General features: G+C 41.2%; 1 protein-coding gene across 7 annotated transcripts in view; it reads left to right on the forward strand.

The window, feature by feature from the left end:
- The first annotated feature begins 2,879 nt into the window (after window positions 1–2,879).
- NEK9 (NIMA related kinase 9) overlaps window positions 2,880–17,427 on the forward strand; it is a 45,357-nt gene continuing 30,809 nt past the window's right edge. For 3 of the 7 annotated variants that reach the window (XM_023184210.2, XM_023184213.2, XM_023184223.2), the window contains exons 1-8: window positions 2,881–3,254; window positions 5,724–5,901; window positions 9,085–9,140; window positions 9,681–9,751; window positions 11,704–11,809; window positions 13,322–13,453; window positions 16,393–16,503; window positions 17,301–17,365. In XM_023184210.2, the coding sequence (XP_023039978.2) occupies window positions 3,036–3,254; window positions 5,724–5,901; window positions 9,085–9,140; window positions 9,681–9,751; window positions 11,704–11,809; window positions 13,322–13,453; window positions 16,393–16,503; window positions 17,301–17,365 (938 nt within the window). In that variant the 5' untranslated portion in view covers window positions 2,881–3,035. Of the gene's footprint in view, window positions 3,255–3,556; window positions 3,619–5,723; window positions 5,902–9,084; window positions 9,141–9,680; window positions 9,752–11,703; window positions 11,810–13,321; window positions 13,454–16,392; window positions 16,504–17,300; window positions 17,366–17,427 lie in introns of all 7 variants that reach the window. The other 4 variants (XM_023184246.3, XM_023184243.2, XM_023184228.3 and 1 more) reach the window with 4 other exon arrangements.

The raw sequence follows: 17,427 nt of genomic DNA on the forward strand, positions 1-17,427 counted from the left end.
AAAAAAAAAAAAAAAAAAAAAAAAAAATATATATATATATATATATAAATAAAATGGTTAAGGAGATGTTTTGTATTCCACTTTCCATGTAAAATCTTGAAAATCCAGTGTGTATTTCGAGCTATACCACATCGATAGCTTAAAATTAGACTAGCCACAATTCAAGTGTTCAGTAGCTACATGTAGCTAGTGGCTACTGTGGCAGACAGTGAAGGGTATAAACTTGGGTTGGTCTTTGGTAGATTCTTTCATCTTGACAGTAACTCTATGGCCCCTGGGAATTTGCCATTCACAAATTGGAAACTTCTGCAAAATTGCATTCTAACCATTCACTTGTTAGAGTAAAATGTGGAAACAGTTTGGTTTCAGCCAAAGGCGCTTTAAAATTTTGCACCTTGGCCAGGCGCAGTGGCTCACGCCTGTAATCCCAACATTTTGGCAGGCCAATCACTTGAGGTCAGGAGTTCGAGACCAGCCTGGCCAACATGGCAGAACCACCCCCACCCCGCCACTAAAAATACGAAAATTAGCTGGGTGTGGTGGCAGATGCTTGTAATCTCAGCTACTCAGGAGGCTGAGGCATGAGAATCACTTGAACCTGGGAAGTGGAGGTTGCAGTGAGCTGAGATCATGCCACTGCACTCAGCCTGGGTGCAGAGTGAGACTGTCTCCAAAAAAAAAGTTATACCATTAGAATAAATGTTGACTATTTTTGAACTTATGAATATTCAAAGTAAGACAATTAGTTTCAGTTAGATCCAGTATAATGAAGAATTCAGCAGGAATGTCTCTGCTCTGTAATAGGACATGTTTCTTCTAAGCTTATAGTATCCATGCATTATCATTAGAACAATTCAGTTTCAGGCCAACCAAGTTATAGAAAACTAGTTCCTCGTTGCAAAGGTGCCAGAAAAAAATAAATATTTAAAGCTTAGGCTGAAATCTATTCAGCCTCTTTGAAAATCAACATTCCCAATTTTAAGTAATTTTTTTTCCCATTCAACTGAAAAACTTGAGCATCTTTTCTGTTTAACAGATTAACCAAGAATAACAAAATAAACAGTTAATAGAATTAACAGATTTAAGCCAAACTCAACTCGAGTTTATCTAGATAAACAAGAGGCAATACCTATCCTCAAAGTGCCTTCTAATTAATAGGATGTAGATGGAATGGCCTCTACCTGGAATGATGTCTCTAGTTTATTAGCCACCATTGGACTTAACATTTTATATATTCCTCCAGGGAGCCTGCACTCACACAGCAAGTTTGGCTTGGACAGATGCCCCTCCTAAATGCCTTTCTAGAATCTTGCACTTTAATAGCCCTCATACAAACAGTTTTAATTGTCTGGTGGTTTTCTGTTACATGAATTGTAAGCTCTCTTAAAGTAGAAACTTTTCAAAAATCCATATGACACAGTTTATTTTTATGTATTTATTTGAGACAGGTTCTCACTGTTACATGTGGGCCAGGCTGGAATCGAACTCCAGGCTTCAAGTGATCGACCCACCTCGGCCTCCCAAAGTGCTGGGATTACAGGCGTGAGCCACCACGCTCGGCTAGTCACATGGCTTTCTCTTAGCCCCATCACATCCTGCTTTTTCAGATTGCTGGGTTCAACTTCCCAGCTCCCTCTAACTAGGTCTGTCACATTAAGCAGGTAACTTAGGTGACTCTGTTTCTGTAAAATGGGAATGTTAGGATAATACATAATACATAGGATAATACATAATAATGTGGGATAATACGTGAAAAACCTTTAGCAAGGTACCCAGAACATAACACTCAATAAATGTTAGCTGTTATGTCTGTGATGTAGACCATATTCTCACAACTCTATAGAGTTCAAAAACAAGCTTGGAGATGAGAAGTTGCCCAAGGTCATATAACTGATGGAACACCTATTGTTCACCGTATTGCTGCTTTCCTACTTGATGGTAGGGAGCATGTTATTGCAGATCTCCTGTTCCCAAACAGTGTGTGGCACCGAATGCTCAATGTTTCATGAGATCATATGGTCAAAGATCTGGAAAAATCTGAATAAACTGAACCTGGAAAAAGAGACGGGGGAGAAGGAAAGTGTCAGGAGAGTTGACTTAAAATATTTTTGGAGTTGTGTAGAAGAGGGAGGGACTTAGGATGGCTCTGGGAGAAAGAACTGGAACCAGGGACTGAGATGACAGGAGGCGGACAATTAGACTGTCTATATTACTTTTTTTTTTTTTTTTTGAGACAAAGTCTCGCACTGTCATCCAGGCTGGAGTGTAGTGGTGCGATCTCGGCTCACTACAACCTCCTCCTTCCGGATTCAATTGATTCTTCAGCCTCAGACTCTCAAGTAGCTGGGATTACAGGTGCCTGCCACCACGCCTAGCTAATTTTTGTATTTTCATAGAGACGCGGTTTCACCAGTTGGCCAGGCTGGTCTCAAACGCCTGACCTCCTAACATGCTGAGATTACAGGCGTGAGCCACCTTGTCCGGCCATATTATCTTCACTATACTATCTTTCTAAAAAAGAATGCTGTCCAGCGTTGGAAGGGGAAAGAAGGTGTACACTGGGAATGCTTCCCCAATCACCCTCTTGTCACAGACCTCACGTCAGGATGAGACTGGACGACCTCTGAACCTCGAAGTTGTATGGGGACCGGACCAGAGAGGCAGAGGAGGGTAAACAGATCCGAGAGGCCGTACTGTCAGTGATGCCTTTGTTCCCGTGGGAGCCCTTAGGTTCCACGCAGTTCCCACCACGCGCCTGCCAATCCCAGCCCGAAGCCTCACTTTGCAGGCCTTCCCCGAAAGCGGGAAGCCTGGGGCGCTGGACTAGCCAAGCGGGCAAGCAAACGCGGAGGAAACTCAGCCGGGCCGGAAACATAGAGAACTGCTTCCGGGTCAGGGGGCAGGAGCCACCATGGAGCTTCGCTGGGTTGCTGGGCTGACGGATCCGCGGGTCGGCATCTGAAGCGAGCGGGACGCAGCGCGGCCAGCGCCTCTGGGCATACGCAGGCCGGTCCCGAAGGCCCGCGGCCGCCGCCATGTCGGTGCTGGGCGAGTACGAACGACACTGCGATTCCATCAACTCGGACTTTGGGAGCGAGTCCGGGGGTTGCGGGGACTCGAGTCCGGGGCCTAGCGCCAGTCAGGGGCCGCGAGCTGGCGGCGGCACGGCGGAGCAGGAGGAGCTGCACTACATCCCCATCCGCGTCCTGGGCCGCGGCGCCTTCGGGGAAGCCACGCTGTACCGCCGCACCGAGGTAGCGGCCCTCGGCACCGGCCGTCCTGTCTGGCGCTGTCGGGTCGCCCCGAGTCCCTTCTTCCCGGCCCCGATTTCTCAGCGTCGTGAGCTTAGTGCTTTAGGCGCCCACAGGATATATGTCTCAGGGTCTTCACCACTCTTCCCATTCATCAGCACTAGAAATTGGCAAGATCATTGGTTTGACTAGTCATTTTTGATTGGCCTAAGTCACCTAACCGTCTCTGAGCTTTAGCTTCCCCATCTGTAAAATGGGCTTACTGATAATACCTGGAAGTCATCCTTTTTTTTTTTTTTTTTTAGATTACCTTGAGAATGAAACGAAGGCGCTTATTCTGTAAATTAAAGTGGTATACGAATGTGAGGTATTGCCAAAACTTCTTTGCCCTCATGCTGTATATATAGTTCTCCAAGGTCGGGGTGAGGAGGACGGGCATAGCTTCAAAATCCCCACACCGGTGGCACCTCCGTAGTTTTTGTCATTATCTTTAAGTTCAGCAGTGAGCACTCAGTTGGAAGCTTTTCTTGAAGCTCATTGGGAAGATCTTTGTGTATTGGTTCTTTATCAGTGTTTATCCTACAGGGTTTATGCATGGGAAGTACTCTGTTGGTATATTCTAAGCCATTAGTTCTTAATTTGGGGGGCACAAGGACCCCTTTGAGAACCTAACATAAGCAAAGTAATCTTACCCCCTCCATCAACACATTTGCACATATGCACATGCTTTGGAGAGATCCATGGATCACGGAATCCCAAGTTAAGAATATATACTAGTGTAAAACCCTGCAGTGATGATTCTACTTCCAAAAACTAACGATGTACTGGTTTTGATCATAAAATCTTACTTTAGGGTAAACATTTAATGAGAACTTGCTGGGGTTGCTGAAAGTGATTCATCCATCTGCAGTTCTGGTGTGTGTTCCAAGCCAGCATACTTTTAAGGCTGAAAGATGCAGAAGGAGAGAAGTGGTTGCAAGAGAATATTTTTAAGTGTTCTTTTTTATCCTGATGCCACGTTAATGTATGATGTTAGAGTTAGTTATTCTTAGTAGTCTGTTTTCTTTTTTGCACTCAAAATGAGAAAGAGGAGATAAGGATTGTTATTTCTATGTTTTAGTTAGAGAAACTAAGACAGTATACTTAAGTGACTTGCTCACTTAAGTTATAAGTAAATCTTGGACTAGAACTAAAATCTCACATCTTGCCCATTGCCTTTTTATTATTATCCTGTTGAACTTGATTACTGGGTTTGTTTTGAGTTAAATTTGATTACACTTCTCAAAAATTGCATAGCGTTATCCATATCACCAAATATTTATTAGATCTGTGAATTTACAGAAGTTCAGAAGCACTCTTTTCCTCTAGAAGCTTATATTTCAATAGGAAAATAAGTTGGCCATTGTTACTAAACACATAGCATTAAGTTGTATATGTAGAGATATGAAAAGAATGGACAAATATTACAGTGTATGGGGTCTAAAAATTAAAGGCATGGTTACAGTAAAAGGTTCATCAGAGTCTTTCCAAAAACATGGTAGAGGCTTGGCAGAGGCATTCAAAAGGATGGGGAGGGTTACATTGGTGGAGATGCTCCTGGGCTAGGAAGCAGTGTCAGTAAAAAATGAGGCCAGGCACAGTGGCTCATGCCTGTAATCCCAACACCTGGGAGGCCAAGGTGGTCAGGTCGCTTGAGACCAGGAGTTCTAGACCAGCCTGGGCAACACAGTGATACCCCATCTCTTAAAAAAAAAAAAAAATTTAGCTGAGTGTGGCAGTGCATGCCTGTAGTCCTAACTACTGGGGAAGCTGAGGTGGGAGGATTGCTTCAGCCCAGGAGTTCAGAGCAGAAGTGAGCTATGACTACAGTCTATCTCAAAAAAAAAAAAAAAAAAAAAGATGGTAGACATCAGGAGCTACAGGTAAGTTTTCAGGAATGGAAGAAAATGTGATACATAAAAGTGTGAGAGATTATAGAGTTGCAAAAGGGGGCATGACTTATCCAGAAAGGGTAAGTCTAAATGTATAAAACTAGGGAAGTCTAAATTTATAAAACTAGAGGCAAGTTTAGTATTTTCATTTTAGAAGCTGTGACCGACTATAGATAATTGCTCCCCAGTTCTCTACCTCTCCAGTATTCTTGCCCTGCCATAATCACCATCATGATTAGCAGCCTGTCATAGTATCCTCAATAGAATCTTTTTGAGACCTATGCCCAGACCATATTTTTACCTGGAACTGACATCATGCAATGAGTGTGACAACGACGTCGTAATGCTTTACTTCCCCTGTCCTGCAATAAATTATAATGCTAAATTGTCACATAACCTTTAAAGTCTGTTAAAAGGAAAAAATAAGAGGAGTCAGTCTCTGCCCCTTAGGTAGTTTTGCTTCTAGGCTTACAGATCTAGGTGTGGATTCATTTGCTGCCAGGCAAGAGGAAAAGCACAATATCTCTGTTACTGTGTTTAGGATGACTCACTGGTTGTGTGGAAGGAAGTTGATTTGACCCGGCTGTCTGAGAAGGAACGTCGTGATGCCTTGAATGAGATTGTTATTCTGGCACTGCTGCAGCATGACAACATTATTGCCTATTACAATCACTTCATGGACAATACCACCCTGCTGATTGAGCTGGAATATTGTAATGGTAAGATAGAGTTCAGTGGGACTTTCTCCAGCAAGACTTTCATAGATTCATAGTTACCTTGAGGAGAAGAATATAAGAAGAGACATATACAGTGATAAAAACTTTAAATGAATGTCTAGAGTTTAAGAGAAACTTTTCAGGCCTTGGAGAATTTTGAAGTGGTTAACGAAATAAGGAGAGGGATTTTCCCCTGCATACCCAAATTTTCTCTTGTGATTATAGCTCCATTTTCAAACTATCTTTTCTTCAGTTGGATTTTATATTTATTTTTCAAGGTTTTTTTTCATGAAATGACATTAGTTAACCAGAGTGTGGCTTGGCAGCACTTGATACAGTATTTAATAATATCTTATAGGTGATATTTATTTATATTGTCTTCAGCTAAAGCTATTCTATTGAAAAGTAGTCCAAAGATCATAACTGAGTGAAAGTGATATATGGTAAAGCATGGCCCTATTTATCTGGTCCCTGATTTCTTCAGATCATTTTGCTTGTAAGATAGCAGTATAGCCTAGTTGTTAAAGAAAATAGACTCTAAACCCAAGTTTGTCTACTTTCTAGCTCTATAACCTTGGCAAGAAACTTAACTTCTCTCTGCCTCAGTTTCCTCACTTTATTTTTATTTATTTATTTTTTTGAGACGAAGTTTTACTCTTGTTGCCCAGGCTGGAGTGTAATGGCGCCATCTTTGCTCACCACAACCTCCGCCTCCTGGGTTCAAATAATTCTCCTGCCTCAGCCTCCTGAGTAGCTGGGATTACAGGCATGCGCCACCACGCCCAGCTAATTTTTGTAGTTTTATTAGAGACAGGGTTTTGCCATGTTGGCCAGGCTCGTCTCTAATTCCTGACCTCAGGTGATCCGCCCACCTCTGCCTCCCAAAGTGCTGGGATTACAGGCTTAAGCCACTGCACCCAGCAGTTTCCTCATTTTAAAATGAGTTTGTTGGCCAGGGACAGTGGTGCATGCCTGTAATTCCAGCACTTTGGGAAACCAAGACAGGCAGATCACTTGAGCATAGGAGTTCGAGGAAGGCCTAGGCAAGATAGTAAAACCCTGTTGCTACCAAAAATGCAAAAAATTAGCTGGGTGTGGTGGTGTGCACCTGTAGTCACAGCTACTTGGGAGGCTAAGGAGGGAGGATGGCTTGAGACAGGGAGGCAGAAGTTGCAGTGAGCTCAGACCACTGCACTCCAGCCTGGGCGATAGAGCCAGACCCTGTCTCAAAAAAAAAAAAAAAAAAAAAAAAGGCTGGGCATGGTGGCTCACGCCTGTAATCCCAATGCTTTGGGAGACTGAGTTGGGCGGATCACGAGGTCAGGAGATCGAGATCGAGACCATCCTGGCCAACATGGTGAAACTCTGTCTCTATTAAAAATAACAAAAATTAGCTACACATGGTGGCGCGTGCCTGTAATCCCAGCTATTGGGGAGGCTGAGGCAGGAGAATCGCTTGAACCAGGGAGTTGGAGGTTGCAGTGAGTGGAGATCACGCCACTGCAGCCTGGTGACAGAGTGAAACTCCATCTCAAAAAAAAAAAAAGTTTGTTGATAACAGTACCTACTTTCTAGGATTGTTATATTACATGCATAGTACTTGGTAGGTAGAAAGTGTTTGCTACATACTGTACTAGCTGTTAATCATCTTATTGCACAAGAGAACCTCCAAAGCCCTTTTCTGAACTGCATGCTAAAGAGGTCCCAGCATGTTCGTCCCTTATAACTTTCTTGTATAAACTCTTGTATATTATGATCATTGGTCATCAATGCCATATACAAGATTCTGTTAAAAATTTTCAAAGTAGCAGAAGCCCTAGGAAGTTAATTTCTTTTGTGATTAGGAAGAACTGGAACAAACGATACATTTGTTGAAACTGAGTTCCTAAGTTGCAGGGGAAAAGAAGTTGTAAAAACTTACCCAGGGCTATAGTGTAAGTTACAGTTGCAGGTGGGATGTAAGATGAACCGTGATTACTTGCGTCTGTATTACTAGATAAAGGAAAGAGAGAAGTAAATTCACACTTATTCCACAGGAAGGAATTAGTAAAGAGAGTAATGATAGGAAACAGTCTAGGGGTAGACCCTAAATTTTGGGAAATTTTTCGGTGTGAAGTAGAAAATTTGTCAATATATACCCTATCAATACAAAACATTGTATCACAGGTGTAATCCAATTTTTTTCTTTTTTTCCTGAGATAGACTGTCACTGTCACCCAGCCTGGAGTGCAGTGGTGCGATCTCAGCTCACTGCAACCTCCGCCTGACAGGCTCAGGCGATCCTCCCACCTCAGCCTCCTGGTTAGTTGGGACCACAGGCAGGTGCCCTCACACTTGGCTACTTTTTTGTATTTTTGGTAGAGATAGGGTTTTGCCATGTTGCCCAGGCTGGTCTTGAATTCCCAAACCCAAACAATTCGCCCACCTCAGCCTCCCAAAGTTCTGGGATTATAGTCGTGAGCCACTGTGCCCAGCCTAATCCAAATGTTATAGTAGTCACAACTGGGAGAGTTGTTACAAAAATATTATTTTGTAACAACTTAGAGTTCTTCTAAGTTCTTAAAGGAGAGTTCTAGAAAAGAAATCTGATTTTGAATATACTTGTTGGGAACAACAAGAATGGTCTTTACTCACATCTTTTCTTAAAATGTCTTTTTTTTAAGGCCGGGCGTGGTGGCTCAAGCCTGTAATCCCAGCACTTTGGGAGGCCGAGACGGGCGGATCACGAGGTCAGGAGATCGAGACCATCCTGGCTAACACGGTGAAACCCCGTCTCTACTAAAAAATACAAAAAACTAGCCGGGCGAGGTGGCAGGCGCCTGTGGTCCCAGCTACTCGGGAGGCTGAGGCAGGAGAATGGCGTAAACCCGAGAGGCGGAGCTTGCAGTGAGCTGAAGTCCGGCCACTGCACTCCAGCCCGGGCAACAGAGCGAGACTCCGTCTCAAAAAAAAAAGTCTTTTTTTTATTAAGCCTCTTGTGTTAGGGAGATCTTTGAAGAATATTTCTGATGCAGTCCTTGAGAGATGGGAAGAGTTTTGTGCCCATGTGAAAAGTCAAAAGAAGTAGTTGCCTATGGAGAGAAAGCAGAATCCTTCATTTCCTTGTGTCACCTAAAAAACCCTGTAACAGGAGCCAAGCTTTGATCTGTATTAAGCAATTCAAACCTGTGTCTTGTTTAATTGCAGGAGGGAACCTGTATGACAAAATCCTTCGTCAGAAGGACAAGTTGTTTGAGGAAGAGGTAATTCATATTTCTATGGAAGGAAGTTAGAATTGTAGTGTTGTAATTCTTGCATTCTAGTTCTGTATTTACTCTTCCAATAATGAAGAGTGTTTTTTTCCTTTTGTTCAGACTCCTTCCAGGCTCTGATATTCATGAGAAAGGAAACCTCTAACAAGGAAGCTGTCTATAGCTGCTTCCTAAACGTTTTACCTCCACATCATGATTCTCTGTGGGCTTTCTTTCCTGGTTCTATTACTGCATACTGGTATGCCCAGTTTTCTATAACTTTGCATTCTTCCTGAGTTTTTCCACATGTCTGCTTTACCATACTATATATTATAATGACATTGGAACGATTTTATGAGGAACCTGTTTTTTGTGTTTTTTCACCCCTTCACTTTTCTTTGCCTACTCAACCTGCAAGGAAGAGATGTTAAGTCATGTTGAATCATAACTTCTGGTTGCAGCTTTCTTTGTTTTGTTTGTTTGTGTATGTGTGTGTATTTACTTGAATGGAACTTTTCGTTTCTAATCCAAGTATTTATTTTTTCTCTGCAGATGGTGGTGTGGTACCTGTTTCAGATTGTTTCAGCAGTGAGCTGTATCCATAAAGCTGGAATCCTTCATAGGTAAAAAGTGAAAAAATTTATGGATGGATTCTTCTCTACCAATTCAGCCCCTACCCTGGATACCCCCCAACAACACTTTTATTTTCTTGATTAAGCAGCCAAGAGTTTTTCCATTTATATCATTAGGAAAGGAAAATAATGAGGAATATTATTTTCACTCCCTGAAGTTAAACCATGTTTATGATCTAGGAAGAATCTCCTCAGTAGCCAAGTACTACTTAGTCATTTTACAGACAAAAATTTTAGAATTCAGTTTGTTAATTCATCAGTAAAGCCTAGAAAGCACTATGAGAAGTAGTATTTGGTAAGAATTCACAGCAGTAATAATTGGCAATTCTTTTTAATTCTATAATTAAGCACTGTTAATTTAAATAAAAACCTCTTCACTTTGCACAATTAATTGTACAAATTTACCAGATCTTTAAAAACAAGCACATTTCCATTCATTTCTAGCTATAGAAGAGAACCATCTCAGTAACATTTTCACATCATTATGCCCTTCTTAAGTGAGTCATTGACTGGTGCCAGAGATTAATTATAATACACTAAGATTTCTTTTTTTATTGGTTTGTTCATTCAGTTAACATATATTTCTGGATAGCTATTGAATGGCTTCTGTTGCATGTTGTTATTTTCTTTTTAAAAGTAACAAAGTATATTGTTCTGGTTTATTCGCATCTTTCAATAAGGAAGCCATAGTGAACCAGGCACAGTTCATTTTGTTTTACATATGGTCAATTAATCTTTAGAAAAATAGCCTGTGATTTTATTTAGATGACTAAATGGCCTAATCATATCGTTGTTGGGATGTGTAGGCCTCTTCTCTTGCCTTAACAGATTATTTGAAACTTTGACACCAACCAAGTTAAAGTTGCCTTGATATCATTTAATTCAAGGCATAAGTGATAGTTGAAGAGCTGTGGTATCTTATGGGAATTATGGTTACCTAGAACACCATTTTCCTCGTCTGACCCTCTCAACTTTTCCTAATAGCTTCAGTAGTATGGGAGATATTTCTATGCTGTGAAGCCCTAGAGGATGAAGTTAATTCATCCTAGGCTTCATGAAGCCCTAGAGGATGAAGTTAATTCATCCTAGGCTTCATGAAGCCCTAGAGGATGAAGTTAATTCTCTGCCTTCACTCCTTTAAAGTCCCCACTTCAAGCCAGGCGCGGTGGCTCAAGCCTGTAATCCCAGCACTTTGGGAGGCCGAGACGGGCAGATCACGAAGTCGGGAGATCGAGACCATCCTGGCTAACACGGTGAAACCCCGTCTCTACTAAAAACTACAAAAAAACTAGCCAGGTGAAGTGGCGGGCGCCTGTAGTCCCAGCTACTCGGGAGGCTGAGGCAGGAGAATGGCGTGAACCCAGGAGGTGGAGCTTGCAGTGAGCCGAGATTGCGCCACTGCACTCCAGCCTGGGTGACAGAGCGAGACTCTGTCTCAAAAAAAACTAAAAATAAAGTCCCCACTTCAGTGTTAAACAGCATGTGAAAGTAACGACCACCGTGGGATGTTTAGGACAGAATATGAGCAATGTTAACACTCTTTTTTTTATTTTATTTTAGTTTTTGAGACAGGGTCTCACCCTGTTGCCCAGGCTGGAATGTAGTGGTGCAGTCATGACTCACTGCAGCCTCAGCCTCCTGGGCTTAACTGATTCTCAGGTGCTTTAGCCTCCCGAGAAGCTAGGACTACAAGTGTTTGCTACCACTCCTGACTAATTCATTTTTTGTAGAGATGGGGTTCTACTATGTTGCCCAGGCTTGCCTAGAACTCCTGGCCTCAAGCAATCCTCCTGCCTTGCCCTCCCAAAGTGCTGAGATTACAAATGTGAGCCACTGCACCCGGCCCACACTCATTTTTATTCTGTAATAATCCTGGGCAAGACGGGGGATGAAATAAAACAATTATCTGTGTGAACTTAATTTGCAGCATCTTTTTTTTTCAGAGATATAAAGACATTAAATATTTTTCTGACCAAGGCAAACCTGATAAAACTTGGAGATTATGGCCTAGCAAAGAAACTTAATTCTGAGTATTCCATGGCTGAGACGGTATGTGTTGCCCTTGTCTTAATTTTTATTTTCTTTTCTAGTACTGTGAAATATAACTATACTCCCTAAATCTTGCATACTTTTCTCAATATTCTTTCAAGTTTTCCATACTTTAATGCATGTCTTCAGAAGTCTTTTTCCTGGGCCCACTAGCAGGCATTTAAGTCATTGCCCACGTTACAGCTCTGACCTCATAACCTTTTTCCAATACTGATTAGGGACTTAATCTAAAAGCAACAAAAGGCTTTACTGTTTTGTCCAGGTTAGGGTCTTTAGTAGATTTCACTTTATCTCTTATTTAATGTTTGAGCTCAAGGTGTTAGACATCTCTTTTTGTTTTTCCTTTGAATCTTCTGGTTCAAAGAGAACCCCTATATTACAAGTGAAGGCTGATGCTCAGAGAACAATCTATTCTTTAATATTATACACAGTCTGAACTGCACAGGGTTCCCCTCTCACATGATTTTGAGAAAGATCATTGGTAAAGAGTAGATATAAGTTGATCTTTGGGACAGTAATCTTATTCTTTTAGGAATTATAAAACCCTGTTATTATTATTCTAGTTTCACAATGCTCTATCCTTAAAAGAACTTGAAAACTGATTTTGGCCAATAATTTTTTTTTTTTTTTAAATAATGTCAAGATTTGTCTGCAAGCAATTTAGATGTTTAGGGTTTGGAGTCTCTGCTTCAGGGACTCAGATGTTTCTATGATGGAGGCCAAAGTGAGCTTCTGAAGAAGCAATCATGTCTTTATATGGATTTTTCTCATCAAGAACAATCTGATAAAACCAAGACTTGACTTTTTTTAGCTAGTTAAATGCAAAGAAGGAATGATATGAAAATTTGTAAAAGCCATGTAAGCCATCTGAAATTTGCTTTGCTTTGCTGATTAAAGCTGACTATGAGTTTTATTAGAGCTGCTAGGGCCTTCATTATATCTCATCTTGGGAGAGGCATGACTTCTTAGGACATTTTTATTTCCAAGTTTATTTTTCAAGTGAGAAAATCTTTTTCAATTTCAAAAGAAATTCACTAGTTGCGTTAGCATAACAGATGTCAAATTGAGCCATTTTAAAAGTTTCATTACGTGTATTTTAGTTAGAACATCTAATTCCATCATTCAGTTACCATCTCCCCACTGCCAGTGTTTGGGTTTTTTTCCCCTTGGTGAACTTTTACTAAGTATGTCTTTAAGTATGTGTAAAGTCTTTGGCAGGCCTTGAACGCCCGAAGCCTCTGTGATCTAGGAATCACACAGCTATTGAGCTCCTCAAGTTACCACAGTTCCTTTATCACGGAGATTGTCCTTTTATAATTGACCCAAGAAATTTGATATGAATAAGATTTCTTTCCATAGTGGCATCGTCTCATAAAAACCATTTTGGAATCTGCTGATGAATATTTTATGGTTGTTATCACTAGTTCCTGGGAAATTTAATTAAGCTGTTGAAATGTTAACATAGTTACCTCAGAAAAGAAATTATTCTTTGATTGTTTCTTTGTTGCTCAGCTTGTGGGAACCCCATATTACATGTCTCCAGAGCTCTGTCAAGGAGTAAAGTACAATTTCAAGTCTGATATCTGGGCAGTAGGCTGTGTCATTTTTGAACTCCTTACCTTGAAGAGGACGTTTGATGCTACAGTAAGTTGGCATATTATCCCCATATTGCATTTAGCAGGTTGCAAATGGTACAGCCTGACTAAGGAGATCAACTCTATTCCCAGGCTTCTGATTTCTGGCAAAAATAACCTGTATTCAGGTATAAGATTAGTAATCTGTTATTAAAATGCTATAGACCCAGCCAGGCGCAGTGGCTTATGCCTGTAATCCCAGCATTTTGGGAGGCCAAGGTGGGTGGATCACTTGAGGTCACCCTGGCCAACATGGTGAAACCCCATCTCCATTAAAAATACAAAACTTAGCTGGGTGTGGTGGCGTGCCCCTGTAATCCCAGCTACTCGAGAGGCTGAGGCACAAAAATTGCTTGAACCCCAGGAGGTGGAGGTTGCAGTGAGCCAAGATTGCACCACTGTACTCCAGCCTGAGCAACAGAGCAAGACCCTGTCTCAAAAAAAAATTAAATTAAATTAAATTAAAAAGTTCATCTCTTAAAAGCAAAAAATGGAACATGATGGTTCACTTTTTCAGGCAGTAGGAATTGGAACATTATTAACAGCAGCCAGATGATCATGCAACTACTGCATCACTTTCTTGGAAATGTGTAAAAGGATGCAAATCTAGTGAACAGAATGGAAGGGAGCAAAAGACAATTGTTTTATCTGGGTCTCACTCTGTTGCCCAGACCTGGAGTGCAGTGTCGTGATCATAGCTCACTGCAGTCTCAAATTCCTGTGCTCCAGCAGCCATCCTGCCTCAGTTCCTGAGTAGTTCGAACTACAGGCATGCCTCACCACACCTGGCTATTTTTTGTAGAGATGGGTTCTCACTGTGTCACCCAGGCTGGTTTCAAAATCCTGGCCTCAAGTGATCCTCCTGCCTCAGCCTATGCTAGGATTACAGGTGTGAGCCCCCATGCCCAGCATATTTAGGCCTTTTCCTAAATTGTTACTTTTTTATGCCTTTATTCTATCTTTGTAAACACTTCTGACATAGCACCAGTATCACTTTATTGTACTTAACTTTTTTTATATAGCTGTGGTTTTGCCAGGTAATCTAAAACCCTTCCAAATGTTTGCTTTATTTTCTACAATAACTAACACATTGTGGGTGTTAAAAATATTCATTAACTAGAGAAAAAAAAGTTTATCTGTTAAAAAATAAAGATTGTCATTGCTTTATAGACAATGAATCCCTTTAAGTCTTTTTTTCTTTTTTTAAGTAAATTAAAGTACAACCTCATATAAAGCAGTGCTTCTCAAACTTTAATATGCATACAAAGTCATCTTGTTGAAATGCAGATTTTTTGGGGGGGGCAGGGTTGATATTCTGTGTTTCTAACAAGCTCCCAGGTGATGCTGATGCTGCTGGTCCATGGAGCACACTGAGGGGCTAAAGTGGATTCACATCCAGTTGCCTCTACCAACCAGGTGTGAGAATTTAGGCAAATCACTTCATCTCTTTGATCCTCTGTTTCATTATCTGTAACATGATAACAATATATATTCCCCATACAGAAATTCTCTCATAATGTATATGAAAAACGCAAATGTAAGATAATGTAAATTCATTGCCCTTTCATAAGACCTATTCATTTCTCTAAATCCTGAAGGTTGTTCTAGTATATCATCTAATTCCCCTAAATAGTATGGTGGAAGAAAAATGACTTGGAGTCAGAGGCTGGGCACGGTGGCTCATGCCTGTAATCCCATCACTTTGGGAGGCTGAGGCGGGCGGATCACCTGAGGTCAGGAGTTCGAGACCAGCCTGGCCAATGTGGTGAAACCCCATCTCTACTAAACAATACAAAACTTAGCCAGGCATGGTGGCGCATGCCTGTAATCCCAGCTACTCAGGAGGCTGAGACACAAGAATCACTTGAACTCAGGAGACAGAGGTTGTAGTGAGCAGAGATTGTGCCGCTGTACTCCAGCCTGGGTGACAGAGTGAGACTGTGTCTCAAGAAATATGTGTGTATATGTATGTGTGTGTGTGTATATGACTTGGAGTCAGGCTTTGGTTGGAGTGACAGCTTCATTTTTACTATCTGTGATTTTGGTCAGTTACTTTACATCTCTGAGCCCCATTTTTCTCATATATAAATTGATAATGATAATAATTTCCTTGAATGGTGTTAGTGAGGCTAAAAAATATTATATATGTAATGTGCCTGTCTAGTTTGTAGTAGTCTCTCAATAATGGTATTACCATAATATTGTTAATATTATCATCTTTTTTTTTTTTTTTTTTTGAGACGGAGTCTCGCTCTGTCACCCAGGCTGGAGTGCAGTGGCGTGATCTCGGCTCACTGCAAGCTCCGCCTCCCGGGTTCAAGCGATTCTCCTGCCTCAGCCTCCCAAGTAGCTGGGACTACAGGCGCCCGCCACCACGCCCGGCTAATTTTTTTGTATTTTCAGTAGAGACGGGGTTTCACCGTGTTAGCCAGGATAGTCTCGATCTCCTGACCTCGTGATCTGCCCGCCTTGGCCTCCCAAAGTGCTGGGATTACAGGCGTGAGCCACCGCGCCCAGCAATATTATCATCTTATTATTATTCACTGCCTTGTCTGTTGCAGCAAAGTATTGCCTGTACAGCCACAACTAGGATATATAAATTAGAAGGCAAGTTAGTTGGCAAGGGAACTACATGAAGCCAAGAAGCATAGCTAGTCTTGCTTTCCTTTTTCTTGGGATTCAGTTGAAAGGTCAGATTATAATATACTCTGAGCATTATATTATTGGCCACATAGTTATAGATTGTATAGCCAGTTGACTTCATTCTGTCTGATAGTATCAGTGCATCCCTAACCATTTCTTGTTGATGCATATTAGTACTTATAACAAGAAGTCAGACCTATTGCCAATTCTTTAAATAATGGTCATAGACACCTGAGAGCCCCTACCAGTAGAGTATAGCATCATCTTCATATAACCAGGAACAATGCAGTCATCATTTTCTCATAGAACCCACTCAACCTGTGTGTGAAGATCGTGCAAGGAATTCGGGCCATGGAAGTTGACTCTAGCCAGTACTCTTTGGAATTGATCCAGATGGTTCATTCGTGCCTTGACCAGGTAGGTGTGACTTAAATATTCACTTCAGTTTCGTATTTCCCCTTCCAGCCTCAGTGTTTGGTGTATGGCATAGCTATAAACCATACAAAACCACATCCAGTTCCCCAGGGTAGAGTGTATTTGTGGCTATACACAGAATAGGTATTGGTAATTCATTATAGTTGTGTGCTTCAGTGAACAAATTCTTACTTTATTCTGTTTTATAAGTATTAGTTTGTGAAATGAATTTCCCATCTAAATTGTGCTCCATTTTTATGACCAAGAATAATTTCTGAATATGTATTTCGTAAAACTGCAATGAAAGATAATTTACCACTTTTAATACAGAATGTCTGTATTTCTCATATCTCATAGTTCCCTTGCTGTGTAGTTCTAGTATTACTCAAAGTATGTTTCATGAAACACTGGAGTCAGAATCACCAGGGAGTGGGAGAGTTTTGTAAGTAAAAAGAAGATTCCTGGGCCCCACCCCAGACGAACTCAGTCAGAATCTCTGTGGATAAAGCCCAGAAATCTTTATTTGTAACAAACCCCTCAGGTGATTCTTCTATTCTGTATATATTGAGGTTTGAGAGCCACTGCCCTAATTGAACAAGTGAGGAAGTGCATTATAAACATTCTCCTTCATGTACAAGTGTTGATGATAATGAGGTGAGAAACATAAAACATGGAGTATCACATAAGAAATGATTTTTAAAACAAAAGGATAATGCAGTGGTCTTTGACTAATTATCATCTTTAGATCCCATGTTGCCCATTTCCTTTAAGTGAAAACTAACCCTGTTTTTACTTTTTAGGATCCTGAGCAGAGACCTACTGCAGATGAACTTCTAGATCGCCCCCTTCTCAGGAAACGCAGGAGGTAAAGTATGAAGAAGTCACTCCATTGTCTTTTCTGAGATAGATGACTTTTAGAGGCTTGAT

Source organism: Piliocolobus tephrosceles, chromosome 6 (genome assembly GCF_002776525.5).
Source record: "Piliocolobus tephrosceles isolate RC106 chromosome 6, ASM277652v3, whole genome shotgun sequence".
Lineage (NCBI taxonomy): Eukaryota > Metazoa > Chordata > Mammalia > Primates > Cercopithecidae > Piliocolobus > Piliocolobus tephrosceles.